We start from the raw sequence: 22,958 nt of genomic DNA on the forward strand, positions 1-22,958 counted from the left end.
CGGGATGGCTGAAGCCCCAGGTTCACTTCACCCCCGGGGAACTAGCCCCTCCTCGGCAGAGGCCTGCGTCCACTTCACTTCGGTGCTACCGAGCCATGAACATTTAGCATCTGCTCTGTCTAGCTCGGGGCTGGGGGACAGAGGGGGAGAGCCAGCCGGCCCCGGCCCCCCACGTAGGCGGGAAGGCTGGGACAGCTTGGAAAGGAGACTCCCCGATGCCAGCTGGGGCGCAGGGGAACAGGCAAGCAGGCCGACCTCGCTGGCCTTGTGCTCCGACACACGTGTTAGTTCAACACCCGTTTTTTCAGACCATGATCTCTCCATAGGACACACTACGGAAACACCACTAAAAAGATCAGATAGAGGGACGCCTGGGTGGCTCAGTGGTTGAGCGTCAGCCTTGGGCTCTGGGCATGATCCCGGGGTCCTGGGATCAAGTCCCACATTGGGGTCCCTGTGGGGAGCCTGCTTCTCCCTCTGCCTGTGTCTCTGCCTTTCTCTCTGTGTGTCTCATGAATAAATAAATAAATAAAATATAAAAGAAAGATCAGCTGGCTCCACACATAATTATAAGACTAATTAATCGAAGCACATTTTAAAAAGCAAGCTGCAGAACATTAAGGATAAACGGTCCCATTTGGGGGATAAGAAGAGTCTTGAAACCATTAACCATGATCATCTGTGAGCCGGGGACCAGGGAACTGGAACTTTCTCCAGTCTGCATTTCTGAACCTGAATGTCTTTAACAGTATTCACATATTACAACCGGAAAAACACGGATACAGCAAGAAAAAGTCCTACATGGTAGTCTTGTAAAGAATTATTTATACCTAGGCTTTTAGAGGAAATACTCCGTTTTATCCAGCTTAGGATATTTTTTTAAAGATTTTATTTATTTATTCATGAGAGAGAGAGGCAGAGACACAGGCAGAGGGAGAAGCAGGCTCCATGCAGGGAGCCTGACTTGGGACTCAATCCTCGGTCCCCAGGATCACACCCTGGGCTGAAGGTGGCGCCAAACCACTGAGCCACCCTGGCTGCCCTCAGCTTAGGCCATTAAGGACATCTATCTCTACCTCTCTCAGACAAATGGGCATGCACACTGTTGGGCCTGAGACCCACTGATTTTTGAGGCAAGCAGGTCAGCCTTGGGGCCTGTCTACACTACAGATGGCCGGAACACCCCAGGTTAGCTTGGGTTCACCCTGCGACCCAATGCCAGCATCCACGCCATTCCAGGCCTCTGCGATGGGCAAGGGGAGGACGAGGAGCCACGGTCAGATCCGAGCTGTGTTTGGACAAAACCACACCTGGCAGCCACCGTATTGTGTTTGGACAACACCGTGCCTGGCAGTGACTAGTTTGAACAAAACCACATTGGTGGCCACGTGGAGGATGAACCGGTGGCAGAGAACCGAGTGAGAGCCTGTGGCAACAGCTGGCCCGGCGAGGCAGGACACCAGGGGAAGACAGCAAGTGCAGGCAGGAGGATGGCAGGATGGTGGCCCGTCAAGGGCGCTGAGGAGTGCAGGGAGTGAGGATGAGGGAGCAGAGGCGCCTGCGCCCCAAGGTCTGGGGCCTGGTGACAGGAAAGACGTGAGGCCACTGGCATTAATGGGGCCACCAGAGGAAAGGGTTGGGAGGGAAGATGAGCCAGGTGTGCAGAAGCCTGTGTCGGGTGAGCAGCAGGATCGGGAGATGTAGGAAGCAGAGGCAGGGAAAGGAAAGTAGGAACAGGCCTCGGGTGGATGGCCGTGCAGGGGTCCTGGGGCCACCCGCCTTGCACACTGGGAGCAAGCAAGAGCTCCTGAGGCCCTGAGAACCGGAGGAGCACTGGCGCCTGCCGGTCAGAGCAGGCCAAGAGGCAGGGGTGGGAGCTTCCGGAAAAAAGGGTGTACAGCCAGCCGAGTGGGGTGCCACCAAGATCTGCCCCTGAGCTCCCGACGCAGGGCATGTTCAAACCACCGGAGAAAAGCAGGCTTCAAAAAATATTTCCTGTAGAATTCCATTTTTGTAAAAACAAACCAAAAAACCCCACCGCATAGCTGTAAATTAGAAGAGAAAAAGAAAAAGCAAAACCCAACGGAACAAAGACTCCTAAGGGAGCTGGGCCGGCGCAGCAGCTAGCCGTCTCTGTCTCGGTGTTAAAGTCACAGGTGACTTTTATTCATTATTTGTACACGTCTACAGTTTCCTAATTTTTCACAGTGAACCTATTTCACGTTCATGAAAAACAAGGCAAAATGTTTGTTGTCCATTCGCGTGGGTGTAGGTTTTAGGTTTTAGCTTTTGTGTCGCCTTGGGCCTCGGAGGTCGGGGGCCGAGACGGGGCTGGTGTTTCTTCTAGGAGTGGCCCGTAGCAGAGAGCGTGACACCTGCCCCGGGCCTGGCATGAAGGGGGTGCAGAGCCCAGGACAGCGGGGCCGCAGCGCTGAGCGGAGGCTCGGGGGACCCAGGAGGCCCTGAGCAGGGCGCCCGGGGCAGGAGCCCCACAGGAGGGGGCCGGAGGGGCAGGCGGCAGTCCAGGCGCCCCCTCCCGCCCGCAGGCCGCCGAGGCGGCATCTGCCCCACGCACCTGAGCACCGACTCCACGAACACTCTGAGCGCCTTGAGGTGGATCCAGGCGATGAAGGCCTCGCTGAAGTTCACCTTGAGCCAGCGCAGCAGCGGGCCCTGCGGAGACAGGACAGCGGGGGGGCCTGCTGGCCGCGCGCCCGACGCAGGCCCCGGAGGACACGGGTTCGGACACAGCAAGCCCTGAGCGGAGAAGCGCTGCCCGGCGGCCCGCGGAAGCAGCCAGTCGGTCGGCAGAGGCCCGGGCCCGGGTTCTCCGGGGCGCCCGGAGCCGGGGAAGCGCAGCAGGCCAGCCACCTGCCACATGCGTGGGGCCACCAGACCGGGCTGCGGGGGCGCTGGCAGCCCCTGACCTCAGGGCTGTCGGCAGGCAGCGGGCACGTCACCCCCCGCCCCCCGTCCCGGCATCGTCCGCCAGCTGCCACTTCCAGGGGCCTCGGCAGAGCCCGCCTCGCGCGGCCGCAACCCCTCACGGCCACCGCAGCTGCCACTAACGCTGGTGTGGCCGGCCCCGTGACGGAGCGCAGAGTCCTGGAGCGCAGGCTCCGAGCTCCGGGCGCCGTCGCCAATGGGCCACAAAGGTCAGGGGTGGGTCCAGCCCGGGCAGCCAGGGGAGGGGAGCCGAGCTGCCCGACCACCGCCACCCAGCAGGGCCTGGCCCCGTCACCAGCTCCAGCCACCTCCAGGCAGGGCAGGGGCACCCTGGCCAACAAGCACCATCCGTCGCCGGGGCGGGGGGGGGGGGGCAGCTCCAAAGACGCCCTCCGGACGAGGACGGAGGCAGGAGCGCTCTGGGCTCCCGGATTCAGGCTCTACGCAAGGCTTTGTTTTCTCAGAAGATTCCCGCGCTGGCGAGGACATGCGAGCGGGGGCGGGGGAGCCCAGGGGTCCGGGTGCTGCTTACCTCTCCCTCGCCCTCACTCTCTCTCTCTCTGTCCGTCTGCCCCGCAGCGGGCCTATCGGGGGTACCTAGCGGGGTTACCTTAACTTTGTGGTCCGGGAAGGTGGATGATCCCTTTTTAAGAGCAACACAGGAAGTTTGCTAAAGGCACAGAAATGATTTATTAATCTCTCAGCAAACACGCATCACGACAAACAAACAAGTCGCATCGCCTGAGCAGCGCGGGAAGGCAAGCTCGGGGGCGCCGGGCCGCCCTGGGGACCTGCGCGCTGGCTGCACTGGGGGTGGGACGGGGCGGGGGTTCGCGTCCTCGGGCCCGCGTTCCGGGGACGGAGCTGATCGCTGGCAGCGGGGTCGGGTCCCACACACCCTCCCTCCGCCTGGCCTCGGTCCGGACCTCCCCTCCAGAGGGGACAGGACAGGGACAGCTACAGCAGGTGTCCGCGGAATGGGCCCTGCCCCTGCAGCGCGTCTCCACCCCGGGGTCCCCCCGCACTGCACGCTTCATCCCCTTTCTCTGCAAACAGGTAGAAAGCAGGGGAAAGCCCCACCCTGTGCTCTCGAGGGGAGTGGAAGCCCCGGGACCTGGCCCGTGCCCTCCGGCTGATGAGGACCAACGACGCACGGGCCCACCTCCCAGCAAGCCGAAGGGGAAGGAGACGCCCCAGAAGCCGGGGGGGGGGGGGCCCCTCGCTGAGCCCTGTGGGCAGCACACGGCAGGGCCTGGCAAGGAGTTAGCGAGTCTCCGCAGCTCCACTCCCCGTCGAAGGGACCCTGGGAGGGGTGCAGAAGCCGACACCACCTAACAAAGTGCCAGCTGGCAACCTGAGCCCTGGGCGGCAGGTGTCAGACTCTCGTGTGTCACCTAGATCTCAGGGGGTCTGTGCCAGCGCGGAGGTGGGTGCCGACGGCCTCCCGCCCGGACATGTGTGAAGGCTGCCACCGTCTGGCCCCCCACCCAGGGGCCCCAGGACCGAAGCCAGCAGGGATGAGGCTCGACCGCAGAGACCACCGAGGCCTCCTGGGCCATTGGGGTTCGGGGCGAGCTAAGGCCAAGGAGGAAAACCCTTCGGTGTTCGGGTTCTCATTGGCGAAGGCCTTTCCTGCCTGGGGGTGTGGGGTCGGGGCCTCGGGGCCCTCCGTCCCAGGGGGAGCCCTCAACCCGAGGCCCAGCAGATTCTGGATCTGAGAAGCACGTTCACTTGGTGTGTGCACACATGTCCGTACACATACGTGTGTGCTGGGGGGGGTCAAATCCCCTCGGGCACGATCACGTGATCAGCTCCTGTTTCCTCCTCAGAGGGAATGGTGGGCCGGCCCGGGAGGGGCTCTGGGAACCCCATTTCATGGAACCCCGTGCTGCTGCTCCCTCAAGGGGTAGCTTGTCTGGAGTCCCCAAGAAAAGGCCACTGACCCAGAGAGGTCAAGCCGGACGTGCAGTTTCCGCCAGCGGGTGTCAGGGGATGCCCCGGGCCAAACGCTCGGCCACCTGGGAGGCACTCGTCGCTCTCTACCCAAGCACATACTTACAGCCTCTGTTTACGCCCTGGCTTCCCTTCAAGAGGCCTGAAGTACGTTCTACTCATCCTTGCCCCCCTCTCTGCACTAGAGGCCGAACTGGAAGTTCCTCTGAGGACCCTCCCCAGTGGGGCTGGGGGAGCGAGGCCCTGAAGACAGTCCACGAGGGGGGAGGGCCCGGAGCCACCCGGCTGAGGCCTCTCTGCAGGGGGAGGACCCTACACCCGGGATGTGCCCCTCGACGGCGACAGCGGAGCAGGGTGACCCTCCCAGGGCTACACTGTTCACACTTCAACAATCAAAGCCTGGGCACGCCGGGGTGGCTCCATGGGTTAAGCATCTGCCTTCAGCTCAGGTCATGATCCTGGGGTCTTGGGATCGAGCCCCGCGTGGGGCTCCCTACTCAGCGTGGAGTCTGCTTCTCCCTCCCCGTCTGCCCCTCACCCCTGCTCGTGCTCTCTGGGGCTCACTGTCTCTCTCTGTCAAATAAATAAATAAGATCTAAAAATAAATAAATAAATAAATAAATACCCAAAACCTAGTCTTCTCCCTCCTGAGCCCAGCGGCCCTCGCAGGTGGAAGGTCTCTGAGCGGCTGCGGCTAGAAATCTCCGGCATACGCACCGCTCTTTGCTAAAAGCATAGGGGACATCTACACAGGTGCTGGCGACAGGGGTGTTACATCGGGCCACACGGCGGGTGGACAGCAAGGTGCCCAGGGGACGGGCCGCCCGCTCTCGGCACAGCCACCCCGGCCTGGGTCGCTGCCCCCTGCCGGGTCTCGGGGTGGAGGAAGGTGGGGGGACCTCCCAGAGCCTCAGTTTCCCGGCCGCCGAGCGGGGCAAGGAGTCCCTTCCCGGGAGCTCTCCTAGGGGAGGCACCCAGCGCCGTAGCAGAGCTCAGGTGCCACCGGGGTGCCCCTCCCTTCCCCAGACATGGTCCGGGGCCGCGGGTCCCCAGGTGAGGGGGCGCTGGCGCGGGCGGAGGGGGCACTCTCCATGAAGCCCGCCGGCCCGGGGCGTCTACTCACATACTGTTGCTTCTTATCAGACAGCAACCTGCTCATCTCTTCCCTTTCCCTTTTAATCTCTTTCTCATCATAGTAAAATTCACGGACAGTGAACCTTCAAACAAGCAAATGAGACGCTTTCACCAGGAAGCTTCCGGCGGAGCAGGGACACCGCCCCCCGCCTGCCAGGGGAGGACGGACCAAACCCGGGGAGCCCACCGACGCCCGCCCTTACTTGTTCTCTTTGGCTTTGGTTTTGAAATCCTCGATCACTTTTCGAAACAGGGTGACTGTGAAGAGGCCGCCCTCGTTGTCCTCGGCAATCAGTCTGGGGGAGAGAAGCCTTTGTTCAGGGGACTCCTCGCCACACCCGACGGCGGAGCGGGCCGAGGAGAGGCCTGGCCCCTCTCCCTAGAGAGGCGGTCGCTGCAGAGGGGAGGCTCCGGCCCCGTCAGCCTGCGGGCCCATGGGCGCCCCCCCCCAACCCCCCCAACCAGCTGAGGGCAGGGAACCGGGCGTTCCTTATGATTTCAACGTCACCGCATTCCAATCGGCCAGCCTCCAAGGCACGCCTCAACACAGGGCCACGGTGGGCACTGTCCCAAACACAGCGGTCACCGGAGCCAGTGGTCAGCATTCTGGGATCAGCCTTGCTGGCCAGAAGACCTAAGGAAAGCCCCTGCCAAGCCCGGGCAGGTCGCACGGGCATGTGGGCCAGGTCACCTTTCCTGTCTCTCAGAGCCCCCGCCCATAACGGCCGCCCCAGGCTCCAGAGACTTTTCCAGAGACGCCTCTGCAGACTCTCAGGGGCCTCCTGACAATGTAGACCCTGGGGGTTCTGGCCTGAGAACCTGGTGGGGCAGCCTCTTTGTAAGGGGCCCCCAGCACACGGCCACAGAAAGCCACAGAAAGCCAGTGTTGCAGAGCAAGGTCGCCTCTGTGGAGCTGGCTGGCTGGCTGCAAGGTCCTCTGGCCTCCTCTCGTGACCTCAGGCCGTGACTGTCCCGTTCCCCGCACCCCTCCGTTCAGCCGGATTGCTATCTCCTGTGAGCTGTGACCCTGGGGGAGCCACCCGGGCAGGAGGTGTCCCCCGGCCGGAGGCCCCGGAGCTGAGATGGGCGTGGGCAGGGCTGCCGGGAAGCAGGTGACCTGGCGAGGCTGGTTGGCCAAGACTCACTGTCAAATCTTGTTAAATGACAACGTATTTCAGACGTACGAAAAGGCAGAGAGAATAACAAACGCTACGTACTGGCCGCTCCACTGAAGCCATGACGCGATTCTCACCCAGCAGAACCCTGGGGCACCTCCAGCTGCACATCGCTGCCCGCCCCGAGGTCACCACTGTGCTGAGCCTGGCGTTTCCCATCCCCACAGCCCCACGATGCCACCGTGCACGCGCACGTGCCCAGATCACGTATGGCTCAGTTTCCAGGCCTTATGCAAACGGGCCGCATGCTGGGTGTACTTTCCAGCCGCTGTTCTTCCTGCTGCGAGCTGCACAGGGAGACCCACCCGGCTGCTGCGTGCAGCGTGCAGCCCTGACACGCTGCTCTCCCCACGTGCCTGGTGCTCACGGTCTGAATATATTCCTGTATCTCTTCCCCTACCACTTCCCCAGCCCTCCCCAGCCACTCCTGCTCCGACCCCAGGAGGCCAGACGCTGAGACATCTTCCCCCACGGCTCATGCTCTGTGGCCATCGGAGCCAGGCCCCTGCTTGACCCGCAGTCGGAGCGGGGAGAAAGAGTGGACCTGCGCTGAGAGAGCAGAGGGGGAGCCAGGGAGGGCAGCCAGGGAGGGCTTCCTGGAAGAGGGGGCAGGGAGGCAGCATTCTGAAAGATAGAGGGAGTCCCGCCTGTGGCTGGGGGTGCGGCTGCAACAGAACTCCAGGCTGAGGGGCTCTTGTGAGGGCGAGCATGGAGGGCTGAGGGTTCCCTCACTCTCAGGACAGGAGGGTGCCAAGTTGGGGTGTCACTTACTTTGTTGACCGAGGGACCACCATGTCCGAGAGGGATTCGTAGGTTTTTTGCCATTGCGTGTAGCTTGGTCTGCAAGAACACAGAATCCCTCAGTGACTTCTGCAGAAAGGCTGGGGGGTCCCGAGTGCTTAGGACGCTGGACATGCCCTTTTCCCAAGATGATGAGTAGGCCTGGGCCAGAGAGCCCCAAACACCTCAAGGCCCTGCCTGGGCATTGGGAGCCCCCTCCCCAGCCCGGTCCTGGACCCTGCCGCCCCACATCTGGGGATGCCACCGAGGGCCCACGTGAAGGGTTCAGCCAGAGATTCGCCTTGGGGCTTTCTAGTCCTGACCCTGTACGGCGTTGGAGAAGCGAATTGGCCTCTCTGGCCTGTGGACAAGGGAGTGAGAGCCACCCCCGGGTTTTGAGGTGAGTGAAACAAGAGCTCCTGTCCAAGGCACATGGCACACAGCAGGTGCTCAAGAAGTGGCTGCGCCTGTCGCTGCTTTATACCACAGACACTGTCCCCCTGCTCCCGTTCCTGCCCACACAACTGCCCCCGGGGTCCAGGCCATGGAGGGCTCTCCTTTCCCTCCAGTCTTCTCCTGTGATCACCAACACAGGCTGAGCAGCCCCCCCCCCCACCTTCCTGGGCCACTCACTTGGGGACAATGACCAGAAGTGTGATGAGGTACTCGGAATCCAACACAAAGTCTTCTTTGCTCACAATATCGCTCAGTGTCCGAGTGAAGAGGTTTCCCCTGAATCCGGGTGGGACAGAGGGGGCGTGATCAGCAGACAGGCAGAGGGAGGCTGGGCTTCTGGGACACACGGACCCCCGCACACCCAAGACACATGAGCAGACCCTGGGCTGAGTGGTCCCCCGAGCGCCCCCTCCCCGTTCTGGATGGCCTGAGCCGCGGTGGCCGATCCCAACACCTCCGTCACCTGGGCCACCCCCGTGCAAGCCACCAGTGGTTGGGAGGGGACTGCGGGTGGCTGGCAGCTTGAGTTACTCAAGTGTCAATACTCGGGCTGTCCTGAGCAGAGTCGGGCCCAGAGAGGAGCCCCGTTTCACTTTTCACACCTCCCAGGTCCAGCCGCCAGGGGACATTCACCTGCTGCCGGTGGAACCCGGTCTCCACAGAGGTCGTGGTGTTTTTAGCACGTGGTTCAAGGCTACTGTATCAGCTACGGAGACCGCCTGCGACCTCGGCACCCGGGCCACCACGGCAGCTGATACCTTAGCACTCGACCCGTCCCTGGTGGGTGGCTCTCAACCACTCGGCCAAGGCCAAAGCCTTAGGGAACATGGCACCTCCAGCCTCACCTCTCCCACCTGCGCCATCACTACGTCCCGGAGGACCCTCTCCAGGGACACAGGGCACGCGCCCTCGACCGTGGCACTTGCTCGTGACTGTTCCGCCAACAGGTCTCACCTGCTGGCTATGCCCGCACTCCCGGCGCAAAGCAGATCGCCCCTAAATACCCGCTGAGCGAGTAATTGTGAGCTCTCCCAAGCGCAGAAATGACACTTTACTCTGCTATGTTATCTTTAGGGCCTGGCAAAAAGCCTGAGAATGCAGCAGGTGCTTAATAAAGCTTTATCGGGATGTCTGGGTGGCTCAGCGGTTTAACGCCTGCCTTCGGCCCAGGGTGTGATCCTGGGGTCCCGGGATCGAGTCCCACATCGGGCTCCCTGCATGGAGCCTGCTTCTCCCTCTGCCTGTGGCTCTGTCTGTCTCTCTCTCTCTCAATCATAAATAAATAAATAAAATCTAAAAAAATAATAATAAAAAAAATAAAGCTTTATCAAAAGAAAAATAACAGACCAAGGAGGCAGGAAGAGCCTCTCCCTCCCTCACGCGGCAGGTGCTCTCAACAGCTCAGCGCTGCGTGAATCAGCGGACGATGAGCTTCTTCACCAGTTGACTGAGGAGGCTGGACCAGATGTTTGCCCAAGTCCCCGAACAATTCTCAAGGAGCCCGCAACTGGAGGGCACGACGAGGAGATGGCCCAGCAGGCAAATGGTCGATGCCAGGGTCACCAAGTGGGGCTCTCTCTGCCACCGGCGCCCTGCCCTTCTCCCATCTCATGCCTTCGTAAGGCCAAGGGTGAGGCGAGATGCAGGTGATGCCCATGTGGCCTGATACAAAGTCGAGCAACCAACAACCGCCATTCCTAGTGGAAGAGCACCTTTCCCCGGTGGCTTTAAATTCTCCACTAAAATGAGCACCTGGGTGGTTCAGTGGTTGGTGATCTGATGGTGACCCTGGGATCCCAAGATCAAGTCCTGCATCGGGTTCCCCACAGGGAGCCCGCTTCTCCCTCGGCCTGTGTCTCTGCCTCTCTCTGTGTGTCTCTCATGAATAAATAAATAAAAATTAAAAATAAAATTAAAAAAAATTTCTCCACTAATGTACTGTTGGCTTCTTTCACGAGAAGACAGCTGGCCCAGTGACCATCCAAAGAGAGGGGCGTAAATGGGAGTGGGAGGTACTCAGAGGGACAGCTGGGTCCGAACTCCCCTGGGTGCCTCTCTTCTTTGGAGGATCTTCAGAGAACCGCCGACAGAATCAGATCCAGAATCTGGGGAGACTCGGAGGGTGCTCCCTGCCAACTCAGCCCTGCCCAGGAGCACCTTCCAGACTCCCTGGCAGGGGCTCATCTGTCCTCGTCCTCATGCCTCCAACAACAAGGCACTCACTACCTCACAAGAGAGCTGCTGTCATCATGACACTGGGCTTCTGCTTCTCCCCAGACACCTCCCACCATCTTGGTGACTGGTGGGGACTGGTGTCCACTGGGCCGAGCAGTCTGTTCCCTCCCGCTCCCGTGAGGTCCTTCAGTTGAGTGGGGAAGCCCTTGAGGTTGCTCTTCTCTGGGCTGCAGAACCCACTGCCCTCGGGTGCCTCTGATAGTCAGGTCCCGGCCACCCAAGCAGGGAGGGTCCTCTGTAAAGCTTCCATGGGGGAAAGGTCTTGGGGTGCAACCCAGGTGTTCTCAGTAACTGGGGAGGTTGGGGGTCGAGGCGGTGTGGGGCAGCATGGTATTCCTCTCTGGGCCCGGGCAGGGAGGTGCCATAACCCCTGCTCAGGCCTTTCCTCCGAGACTTGTGCACCAAGGCCCCCCTCCCAGGGCACAGCTTCTGGAGAGGCAGGAGCGCCTCGGCGTCGCGCTCTCTCAGACCCGGGCCGGGACCCCGGCTCACGCAGTGACCTGAACGGCACACTCCTGCCCCTGCCCCTGCCCTGCCCGGTCCCTGCCCGGCTCCTGCGCCCTCCAGCTCCTTGCACCCACCGGCTCCGGCAGCGCAGGAGCTCGCATACTCACATGGATTTCTTCTCCAGGTTCTCCAGGTTTGTCTTCAGAGTGTTGTAGGCGGCTGTTCGGGACTTCAGGTCAGTCTCGATTTGCGCCAGTTGCTTTTTGGAAAAGCAGAAGAGTCGGTCCAACTTTTCAAAATGGCCATAAGCTGCTCCCGGCGCCCGTCGGCATAAAGCACCAGTGCGGCCCACTTGTCAGGGACGCCCACGTCTTCCCCCACCCCGCCGTCCCGCGCACGCGGAGCAGGCCAGAGGTCAGATCCCCGCTCCGCACACGCGGGGCCCCCAGACACGCACGGCTGTTCCGGCTCGCTCGGCGGGGCGCATCTGCCACTGCAAGCCCTGCCCTGCTGCCGGGCCGGCCGAGGCCACCGCACCCCGGCTCCTGGGGGACCCACTGTGCCTTGGCCCCGCCGGGGCCCGGTCCCCAGGAAGGGGGAGGTAGGTAGGAAGGCTCCTTGCAGCTGGCACTAAGGAGATCCCCAGTTCTTGAGTTTCTGGGGGGACGTCCCAGACCCCCTCCTGCAGCGGGCCCTGGGGGTGGGGGGGCAGGTCATGGAAACGGGACGAGCCCGGGGCCCACAGCCTCACTCTCGTGCTTTCTGGCTGCCGGGCCTCAGCGGCCCCATCGGAGGCCAGTTGGGCTCCAACCGGACTCCAGGTCCCACCCTACCTGCCTGGGAGCTGCTGTCACGTCTGCAGCCTCTGAGCTCCCAGAATCTGCAGCGCAGGCCCCTGAGCAAGGGGAGGCCCACGCCAGACTGAGCTCCTCCCGGGCCGGGTCCCGTCTCTGCGACCCCAGGCCTACGCAGTGCTGGGGACACGCCTTCACCGGAACCAAGCACACCCAGCAGGGCTCCCAGGTGTGTGGCTGGTGCTGCGCGCGCGCGCACACACACACACACACACACACACACACACACACACCCTGCTCAAGGCAGCCAGGCCAGGCCAAAGCCCTGAGAGCCTCAGGGACCTGCCCCGCCGAACCCGAAAAGTTTCAGGCAGTGGAGACACCAGCGCAGCACCCCGAGGGGTCGGCACGGAGCAGTGCCCCCTCAGTGAAGAGCAACCCCTTCGCCGTGTTACACCCGCGGGTCTGGGGCCTCTGAAACTGCGGCATGACCCGGCCTGTGGGGACCGACATGCGCGGCCGGGTCCCCGACCGGGTGGCAGGACACGCTGCCACATGCTGGGCTCAGCGCTGGGAGGGGCTGAAGCCCCCCACCCCCGAGCCTCTTCTTCAAGGGACGTCAGCACCGGGTGTCAGCACCGGGGCCCTGCCAGCCTGGGAGACCTGCCCGGACACCCAGCAAGTGCCGCTGGGTGCCCAACGGCCCAGCAACCTTGGGTCCCAAGCCTCTCCCGGTGAAGGACCTCCCGGGGGAGGAACAGACCTGAGCCAGGGCTGGGGACGTTGCCCACGTGGTCATGCTGCGGGGCCACCGCAGGGAGCTGCGGCTCAGGGCCTCACACTGCAGGGGACGGGAGCTGTGCCACACACATGGACACACGGACACACACAGACACATGGACACACAGGCACACACAGACACGAGGACACACAGACATGGACACATGGACACACAGATGGGCACAAAGACACTTGGACACAGACACACATAGACACTTGGACACACAGACACACAGACACATACACATGAACACATGGACACATGGACACACGGGCACACACACAGACACATGGACAGACACACACGGACACACACACATAGACACATGGACACATGGACACAGACACACAGACACACACAGTCACAGACACAGAGACACACACGCGGCCCGGCCAAGCCCTGCATTCCCGCCCCAGGTCCCGGAGCGAGGCACTTAAGCTCTCAGCCAGCCTCCCATCCGCGGCCAGAGGAAGGGGATCCACGTCACAGGGGTGACACGGGAAGAGCCCAGCCTGTTTCTGGGCACCCGGGCAGTGCACCAGTGCCCTCCTCCCTCTCCTTGCTTTCCTGCCAAAGTCACCCTCCGGTCTCTGGCCTAGCGGGAAGCCAAGGTGTGTCCCCTCCAACTGCTCTGCTCCCCTCTCGGTGGACACCCCGACGTGGTCCAGGGCCCTCATCACCATCCGGCATCCCTAGGGCGGCGAGAACGGGCTGCCCGCCCTGCCCAGCGTGGCAGGGGTGCACAACACCTCCGGGAAGCCCCACCTGGCACCGGTGCTCAGGGAAGCCCCCCCTCAAAGGGCTTTCCGGAATCACTGCCCAATTGTCCCCCAAGGGGCTGGGACCTCTGTGGCGTAAGCAGTGCTGGAGGAGCCGCACCCGGATTCTGGAGCCTTCTGGCCACACCCGAGCTCCCAGAGACACAGGCCGGGCACCAGCGGGCCGTGAGGAGTGCACAGGGCTGCACTCAGGTGGGTCCCCGTGGCCCATCTCCTTCACCTGACCCGCCCAGACACACCTGGGTGGCTCTGTGGTCTGAGGAGACAACAGGAAGGCTTTGTTCCTGGCCTGCCCGAGACTCGGTCTCCCAGGCACCCCGGCCCGGCGGAGACGCGACCTGTCAGGGGCTCAGCGTACGGTGGAGGGAGGGGGCAGGCAGTCCCGACAATCAGCGCTCAGCCTCAGCGAGACAAACAGGAGCAACAGGGCCACCAGACACCCGCAACGTCCCCAGAGACTTGTGCCACGTGCTCTCATTTATGAAGTAAAAACTGGAAGCCACCACTTACCAAGATGGTAGAAGCGTGGGCTGCGGTGCTTATGGGCCTTTTTTGTGTGTTTTTTTTTTTTTAAGATTTATTCATTTATTTTTAGAGGGGAGGTGCAGAGAGAGAGAAACCCAAGCAGATTCCCCACTGAGCACAGAGCCCAACGCGGAGCTCGATGCCACGACCCCAAGATCACGACCTGAGTCGAAATCAAGAGTCGGAGGCTCCACCGACCGTGCCACCCAGGTGCCCCTAACTGGCCTCACTATCGTCACAGGCTCCTCAAGGCAGGAGCAGGACCCCTGGCGATGCCTCCCAGGAGTTAGGGCTCCAAAGCCGGACTCTCCACCGAAGCAGATAGTTTCTGGCAAGCAAATGATCACTCTGGGGTGTGGTGGGGGGATTAGGCTCTCACGAGTAGGGCAGGATGAGGCTGAGCTGCTCCACCAGCACCTCTCAAAAGGTAAAGAGCTGGAAGGAACACACTGAGCGGGCACGAGGGTCTGGGCCGGGCACGTCAGGGGAGTGTCTTGGGGATGCCGCCACCTGCCGGACCACAGGGCCAGAAGAGGTGGAAGGAGGACAGGTGCCCGCCTTGAAACCCGAAAGTCTCTGACCTTGCCCAGGGCATGGAAGGCCATACCTCACAAAGGCTCCGGGCCTGGTCAGGGCTGGCAGGAAGCAGATGGGAAGGGGACTCCGCCCAGGGTCACTCAGCAGAGCTAGGACCGCACCCAGCCTCCTGACTCAGGCCTCCCAGAAAGTCCCTCTTGGCACCATCACCAGGGCCCAAACGCCGTGTAGGTCCCGCAGGTGGTCAGATCCCCCTGGTCACACAGGTTTATCTGTCCCCCAGGAGAAGGCCCTCCTCTTACCTTTGCTAGAGTGTCCACCACGCTCACCAGCGGCTGCTTCGCCGGATATTTGGCCATGTCCCATTCAAAGTGGGTCACGAAGGATGTCAAGTCAACTGGAAGAAACACATTTTAATAATGAGTGGGATGCTCCCCATCTCATGAGGCCAAGGTTGCCAAACCCCAAGCCAAGCAACCCCCACTTAAACCAAGGAAGCAATCAGAGAAACAGAAGGACAGATTCAGGGCTCTGGGAAAGCACACACTCCCCTCCCCCCTACCCCCCCACCCCGGGAGCAGAGTACTGAGCCAGCTGGTTGGCCTTGGGTCAGGACCGTCAGCACCCAAAGCCCCTCTGAAAACGCATCACCAGCCACAGGGCCGCTGTAACCAGTGCACACATGAGCCTCAAACTCCCTCAGGTGGTTGCCCCCATCCCCACCCCCAAGATCAGCATTTGGGAGACCCTACTTTCCAGGTGGAAGCAAAGTCAGGAGATATTCTGAGGGCCAGGCTAATTCTCCACCTTGGCCGGTTGTGTTGGCCACATTCCCCTGTTGGGTTACTGTTCTGTTTTGAGGTACCTCAAAGACACGCCAGAGAGCCTCAAGCCAACCCCCAAAGACCACAGAGCCAGTTATGGGTGCCACCTGCCCACAGATGAGCCGTCTTTCCAGCTTCCTCGTCCAAGCCCTGGACAGAGGCAACTTCAACACACACGGTTTGTTTTAAAGAAGGCATTTTAGGCGTGCCTCGGTGGCTCAGTCGGTTGAGCATCCTACCCTTGATTTCTGTGCGGGTCGTGATCTCGAGGTCCTGAGATCCCCCTCATCGGGCTCCCGACTCATGGGGAGTCTGCTTGAGATCCTCTCTCCCTCTGACCCTCCCCCAACTCTCGCATGCACACGTGCATGCTCTGTCAAATAAACACATCTTTTTTTAAAAAAACAAGAAGGCATTTTAAACCTTGGCAAAGGGACACCTGGGTGGCTCAGTGGTTGAGCGTCTGCCTTTGGCTCAGGGTGTGATCCCAGGGGTCCTGGGATCGAGTCCCGCATTGGGATCCCCGCAGGGAGCCTGCTTCTCCCTCTGCCCATGTCTCTGCCCCTCTCTGTGTCTCTTATGAATAAAAAATAGATAAATAAATAAACAAACAAACCTTGGCAAAATACTAGAGTCTGTGACTGTGGTTTTTCCCACCTGGTGAGGAGGTGCATTTTTCAATGTATGTCCTTTATATGATAGTCTATAGTGAATAGACCAAATCAGGGGTTTTATTCAACATATTTCCCTTTTCCCCTTCCTTTCTCCAAAACCAAACCGAAACCTGCCATCCTTGGGATGCTTCTGGTTCCCTAACCAGCTGTGGGCAGAGGAAGGAGCTCTGTTGTGGACGTGAGACAAGCCGCGCGAGTGAGTGAACGTGGGCTGATCCAGGAACCCAGCCTCGGGCGCCTTAGTAACAAAGCCCTCTGCACCTGGGTCTCCCCACCTGAGAAATGGGCAGGAAAGGAGGCCACACAGCGCTGAGTGCCCACTCTTCAGATCAGCTCTGTGCACATTTAAGGAGGCGCCCCCACCCCCCGCCGGAGCCAGCTGCTGCTTACACCGCCCCAAGACCAGCCCCCCTCTCCTGGATTCTCATCCCAGGATAGGTGCATGCACCCCCTGCCCAGCACGTCCTTGTGCAGATAAAGGGACTGCTGGCCGCTCACTCAACAGTCAGGCACCTCCACTGACGCCAGCTTGCTACGGTGAGGGGGAGAGGGAGCCCCCACCACCACCGATTTCTCCTGGGGAGACAACCAGGCAAATGGTTGAGCGGCATTTTGCAGGCTGAGCGGCAACAGAAGTGCATCGGGGTGCTATGGGTAGGCGAGCTGGCACCTGACTCCCACGGAGGGCCAGGAGGGCTGCACGCAGGGGCTGGAGGTGATGGGAGGCTGCCATATGGCCACTGGGGGAGGGTGCTGCATGGGGGCCTGGGGTTGCTGGGACAGCCCAATGGAAGGGGAGGGCCAGGGCGGGTCACAGAAGGCCGTGTCTGTGTTTGCTCCTATGATGATAAAGACACGAGGCACCCAGTGTGTACCAGAAATTGGCCACACATTGTTCCAACTCCAACAGCAGGGCTGGGAAGGTAGGTCACTGAGCAGGTTAAGACACCAGGGCACACCAGGGGACACCAGGGGACACCAGGAGCTGTGTGGTCAGCCAAGGACATTCATGCACTGGGGCCACTGGGGACTCTGCAGGAGAGAAGCCAGTGTCGGGGTACGGGGTGCATGTGAGAGAGGAGGAGCAGCTGAGAGGGGCCAAGCTCTGGAAGCACAAAGGGGAGGGCCAGCTCAACAGGACACTGCCCGGGAAGGACGCCCAGGGCACCCTTGGATTTCCAGACTGGGTGAGTGGGGACAGTAAGGGGCCCCTCACTAAGTTGGGCGGCCACAAGGATGGACGGGGCAGAGGGGAGTCAAGTCCCCAGGACGCAGATGGAAATGAAACGGGGCTCAGAGGAGGGAACCAGGCAGCAGGCAGAGGAGGGAGTGCACAGCAGGTGGGAAGTGCCTTCCAGCTGGACGCTGCTGCCACCGCCCAGGACATCAAGGCTGGTGATGGGTGATGGCTGATGGTTCACCTTGGCCAGGACTGGGAGTCATTCCATTTAACTTACCTTTTAACACTATTAAGTATGTTGGCAAATTGAACACCAGTAAAAAATAAATTTATTATTAAAAAAATTATCATTTAACATACACCTAAAAGAATGACTGCTATTCGACAGATCTTAATAATTTAGTTAAATTATGTTTGATACTTCATTTAATAAGAAAACATGCTAAAATTTAAAAAAAAAAAAAAAGTACTATCATCGTCTCCATCTCAGAGGCGAGGGCACCGGCACAAGGCAGGCCCCTCACCAACATCCACTATGAGACGAGACAGTGACCGGGGAGGAGGCAGCACCCCCGCCCCTTCCCTGCTCGTCCCAGTCAGGTCACGCTACCCTGCGGGGTGCACGGTGGCCCATCTCTAGGCAAGAACCCGGTGCTCAGACCCCTGGGTCCCTCACACCTAGGAGATGGTCTCCAGGCTCCCGGTGCTCGAATCCACAAGAGGCTCCAGGGGGAGAGGTGCCCTGATCGGCTGGGATGTGGGGCCCCATCAGGAGAGACAAGGGGGCTCCCACCAAGCAAGGCCCGTGTGAGGACCCAGTGACGGCACCAACCTGCTGGCCCCGGACCCTGGGCTTCCAGCCTCCAGGATGGCGAGGGATAGAGGTCTGTTGCATAAACTCCCGGCTGCCGTATTCTGTTAGGACACCCCGATCCGATACAGACCGGGGTACAAATTTGCTATGAATATGGTTTTGTACTGCCGCACCCTGCAGGGGAAGACGCTGCAGAAGCGTGCAGGCCAGGGGGGAACAGCACGTATGTCTGGATGATGGAGGGTGGGGGTGGACGGGGGGTGAGGGCAGAGGCAGGACCCGAAGGTCGAGAAGGCAACTGTGGCACTGATCCCAGCCACCAATCCCCACTGCAGGCCGGGCACGCTGGCCACAGGCTGTCAGGCTGGAGCCCTCGCCTGTCCCAGTGGCCGGCCCCAGGCGGGGATGCTGGGCAGACCTGTGCGTTGGGATCTGCGCCCCTTCTCGCGACCACTCTGCCACTTCCAGGCCCCTGGGGACACTCCAGACCCCAGGCACAGATGCCTGGACCCCCTACTCTCTCTCACTGCTGCTTTTGTCTTTTAACAGCAGGACAAGGGCCACTCCTGAAAGCCTGCCGACCGTCCATCCACCTGCTGCCTGGGACACTCGCCTGTTCGGTTCCACTCTTGATGCTGCCTGGACACCCCCACCTCCCGCCCCAATTCCTCGCACTTTCAGGCTCCTGGAGGCCGGATGACTACTTCTGTGTCCCCAGAGCCGGTCACAGCACCCAACACAGAGCAAGCCTTCCATTTAAGAATCTCCCTAACAACTCTGGTGATTGTACTAACTTGCAGTACGTGGGTTGCTGAGAAGAGACACATTATGGACCAAACCAAACGTGTCTCCACGCATTGTCATAAATTCTAAGGTCTTTATGGCATTCAGATCAGAGAGAATGAACTGCTCCCTTTCCGCCAGAAGAGCTCCTGTAGGAGCCAGGCTCTGCCCATCTCCTTGGGTGGCTCCCCAGCACTCAGTCTCAATTGGCATCACAGCCCATATGGCACCGTGGGGCCGTCCCCCTGGCCAGGAGCTCCTGGAGAGCAATCTGCATGCCCAGCACCCAGCACAGTGCTTGGGACTTGAGAGCCATGCGGGGGGGTGGGGGGGGGTCCATGAATGAGGGGGCGAGAGGATGTCAGATAAATCTGAGACCGTGCAGACCTCCCTGCAACAGCCTCTTGGGATCTCTGGTGTGTGACCCTGACCCCCTGACCCCCTCTCCTCCTTCACCTCCCCTTGTGTGTCCAGAGCACCAGTTCCAGCTCCAGACCCTGACCCTTGCCCTAGGTCTAGCATCCAAGGGCAGCACCGCCCTGTCCGTGCCCATCACCTTCGGTGACAACATGGCCTGAGGATGGTCCCCTGACTTAGAAAGCAGCAGTCCCCTTGGGCCTTCCTGCCCTGCAGCTTTCTCTCCGCTGGCCCAGGAAAGAACAGGCCCCCACTCCCTTCCCTGGCTGAAGTCGGAGAAGCCTGGCCCCCAAGGGAGCAACTGACGGCTTGGGCTGATGGCCCATGAGGTCAGACCATGACCTGGGCAGGCTTGCTCAGAATCAAAACATGCCGTTCACAGGCGGCTGTTCTTGCGCACTAGTCACCTCATCTTAGAACCAAAACAAGGCCTTCCTGGCAGGCAGCAGGATGAGGGACCCGTGACCACACGGGCTGCGGCCTCTCTCCCGGTCAGGCCGGCCAATCTCCGGGTGTTCGTGACATCTGGGCATGAGCTGGGGCCTGCGCCAGACAGCCATGCGTCTGCCCCGCTACTGCTACAACCCAAAGCACCTGTCTCCTTCCTTCCAGACTCAAAGCTCGGCTGGGGCCAAAGAGCAAGCAAAAACAAAAGGTGCCCGTGCAAGGCTAAGAGCCCTTTGTAAAGGGATTATGTCCACTGACAGGTGAGAAAACCAGGACCCAGAGAGATGACCTGTGAAGGTCCGGGGCCAGGTGTGGCTGCTCCAAGGCTGCTGCTGCTGCTGGCTGGCTGTCCCTGCAACAGTGCCCTGGGGGACAGAGGCGAAATCCTGCCCACTGAGGGTAGCACTGACATCTCCAGTTAATTCTGTCAACCGCTATGCTACGCATGGGTGCTCTGCAGAAGAAGAAAAGGGTTTCCCCATCCAAATGGAATCAGAAAAGCCTGAGCAAAGTCAGCCTGAACAGGTCTCTTGACTGCAGTACTTTTCAGAGCCTTTATTGTGCTAATACACGTTGTGAAGGTCAAGAGTCACTGGCCAAGAGCAAGAGCCCTGCATTTGAGCCCCTGACCTCTATTTGCACAGAGCTGGTTACAGAAGGAGCCTGGAAGCTCTAGTCTGGGAAATCATGGGGACCCGATTCACAGTGGGCCCGGGGATAATGAAGCCTATGACATGAACAAATGAAGCTGAATCTCCTCCTTCCGAGATGAGAAGCAGCCAGCCTTTCAATAGCTGCCATTGCACCGGGGATGGAGATGGTGGAATGAGAATATCTAGTTTTAAGGAACATGAATTTTGGGTAGAAGCAAGCATCTTGAGCGCTATTGCAGAGTGAGCTTGAATCCCTGTGTCTTAAAGACCAGGTTTTTATGTAGAAAAGCGGCTCTCTCCCTTAAGCCAGCTCTTTGGTCTAGGACCCCCCAAGTTACCTGGCTTGGAAGTAAGATCAGTTGATCAATTTAAAAAGTAATTTTTTATTAGCACCAGCAAGAAATTTCAGTTATCGCAGACAGACTGCCTTCGGAAAGGTATTCTGATTAAATTCCAATCCGTAAAGATCGGGCGTTTGTCCTAAAAGGATTTGCTGGCTTTCATCGTTCTTCCTAAAAGGATTTGCCGCTGCTCATCCCACCGGTTTGAGCAAGGCTGGAGAAAACCCAAAGCAAATGTTTCCTTCTGAAACGCTGAAGCCAGGAAAGGCCTGTTCAGGCATGGGGATGCCCCCCATCCCCCCAGACTCCGAGACTCATGAGAAGAAGGGCCCTTGCATGAGTGAACCCCATCAGGACCACACAAAGGTAAGCCTGACATGTGAACTGCAGGGTCCACAAAACAGCCAGAGTCCAAGAGCGGGCAGGACAGTGGGCACAGAGGACAGTCATCAAAGCAAGGAGCAGGCCACAAGCCACAAGATGTAAGAGTCCACCTTGAACTTCAGAGCCAGAGCATTACCCCATTCCAGGAGGCATGCAGTGCTGGGGCAAGCAGGGCAGACACGAGAAAGAGGGAAAAGGAATAAAACAGGTGATAGGTTGTTAACTGGAGAAATCCACCGTGACCCGATCACCACACCCCTACGGCCAGGCTGAGAGAGTCCACCTTCCCAGGGACATGCAGGCATCACACCAAGCACACTCACGGCAAACAACACATAACCTACTCTTTAAATATTTCATTTTTTCCTTCAAACCTGCAATGTAATAAGGGGGAGTTATTATATTGCATGAACACACGAGGCCAAGTTCAGATTCGGGAGCACAAGCATTTCCATTTGTCAATTGAAACAAGCAAATAAAAAGGCCTTTTATGGTTCTCAAGAGGGAAGAACTATGCATTGCTACGTAACAAATGACAAAAGTGTTAAATACAGAACACACACTCTTATTTTCAGTATTCGTACGTGCATTGATAGAGTTACAGGTTTAGGCACGCCTGGGTGGCTCAGTGGTTGACCCTCTGCCTTCAGCTCAGGTCATGATTCCGGGGTCCTGGGATCGAGTCCCGCATCGGGCTCCCTGCTGGGAGCCTGCTTCTCCCTTTGCCTGTGTCTCTGCCTCTCTCTGTGTGTCTCTCATGAATAAATAAATAAAATCTTAAAAAAAAATAAATGACATTCAAAATGTGAACACACAGCACAGAGCATTTTCGGTCTAACTCTGTGTATTTGCTGGCCACAACTTAAGACTTCAATCTGCGGCTTTCCTTAGGCCCTGAAGGCATTTTCCAGCCTTATCTGGGGAGAGGGATAAATGGGTTGGGCAGGGTGGTGGGGTGGAGGAGAAGGTGGAACTTTCCATGCAGGACAGAGCAGAAGCTGATAGAGAAGGCAGGTAAGTCAAACCGTTAGACCCCACCAACCCCATTGTCCCCTGAGGTTTCTATAGGGTAAAAACGGCAGGTGCTCTAGAAATGCCACAGCAGGACTAGTAACAGGCCCAGGGGCATGTCTTCAAACCAGCGGTGCTGCTGAGCTCAAAACGAGGTTACAGCTGTGCCGGACATGTCAATTTTGACACTCCTTGGGCCATATTGCTGCAGCCACGACAGGTGGCACAGCCAGGGGCACCGATGGGCTGGAAGCAGCTGAGAGAGCCCTGGGTATAAAGACGCCAATGACCTACCTCCGTTGGCCAGGAGGTTCTCCGGAACCTTCCCTTTAGCATCTTCCATAACTTCCACCACGCTCTGGGCCATCCTCTTTATGAGGCTTTGGGAAAAGAACACAAGGCCGTTAGACTAGGAAGGTGCCTTCCTAATCCTCCTCTTCCACGGGCGGGTGGGTGGGGAAAGGAATGGGAGCCGCCCTCTGGGGGATCTTTGGCAAGAGGCAGGCAGAGACTTCAAATGTGAATAGCCTCTGAACCAGTATTTCCACTTCTGAGAACCTATCTTAAGGAAATAGGACGAACAGAAAAAGCTTTCTGAATAAAAAGATGTTCTGCGCTGCAGCAGACTGGAAGCCACTGGAAGGTTCGACAATAGGGGATTGTTTGAGTAAACGGCATAGCCCACTGAGGGACCATTACGCAGGCATTGGGAACGAGGTCTACAAAGAATGTCTAATACTGTGGGACAAGGCATGCATTATAATGTTCCATGGAAAAAACCCAAGATACAGACTTATACAGACAGCACGGCTGTGACTACGTGAAAGGGCTCTTCCTACTTTACGGATTCTCGATTATCATCCATAATGGTAATTCAATACTGAATTA

The 22,958-nt window shown here is 59.2% G+C and overlaps 1 protein-coding gene across 5 annotated transcripts in view; it reads right to left on the bottom strand.

The window, feature by feature from the left end:
- The window catches only part of ATP6V1C2 (ATPase H+ transporting V1 subunit C2), a 53,394-nt gene that overhangs the window by 3,148 nt on the left and 27,288 nt on the right, over positions 1–22,958 (bottom strand). Inside the window, exons 4-13 of one of the 5 annotated variants that reach the window (XM_072771093.1) lie at positions 22,365–22,450; positions 21,404–21,433; positions 14,845–14,939; positions 11,294–11,385; positions 8,622–8,720; positions 7,980–8,048; positions 6,237–6,329; positions 6,023–6,116; positions 3,557–3,616; positions 2,576–2,673 (exon numbers count right to left, since the gene is read on the bottom strand). In XM_072771093.1, the coding sequence (XP_072627194.1) occupies positions 2,576–2,673; positions 3,557–3,616; positions 6,023–6,116; positions 6,237–6,329; positions 7,980–8,048; positions 8,622–8,720; positions 11,294–11,385; positions 14,845–14,939; positions 21,404–21,433; positions 22,365–22,450 (816 nt within the window). Of the gene's footprint in view, positions 1–2,575; positions 2,674–3,478; positions 3,617–6,022; positions 6,117–6,236; positions 6,330–7,979; positions 8,049–8,621; positions 8,721–11,293; positions 11,386–14,844; positions 14,940–21,403; positions 21,434–22,364; positions 22,451–22,958 lie in introns of all 5 variants that reach the window. The other 4 variants (XM_072771090.1, XM_072771092.1, XM_072771094.1 and 1 more) reach the window with 4 other exon arrangements.

The sequence above is a fragment of the Canis lupus genome, chromosome 12 (assembly GCF_048164855.1).
Source record: "Canis lupus baileyi chromosome 12, mCanLup2.hap1, whole genome shotgun sequence".
NCBI lineage: Eukaryota > Metazoa > Chordata > Mammalia > Carnivora > Canidae > Canis > Canis lupus.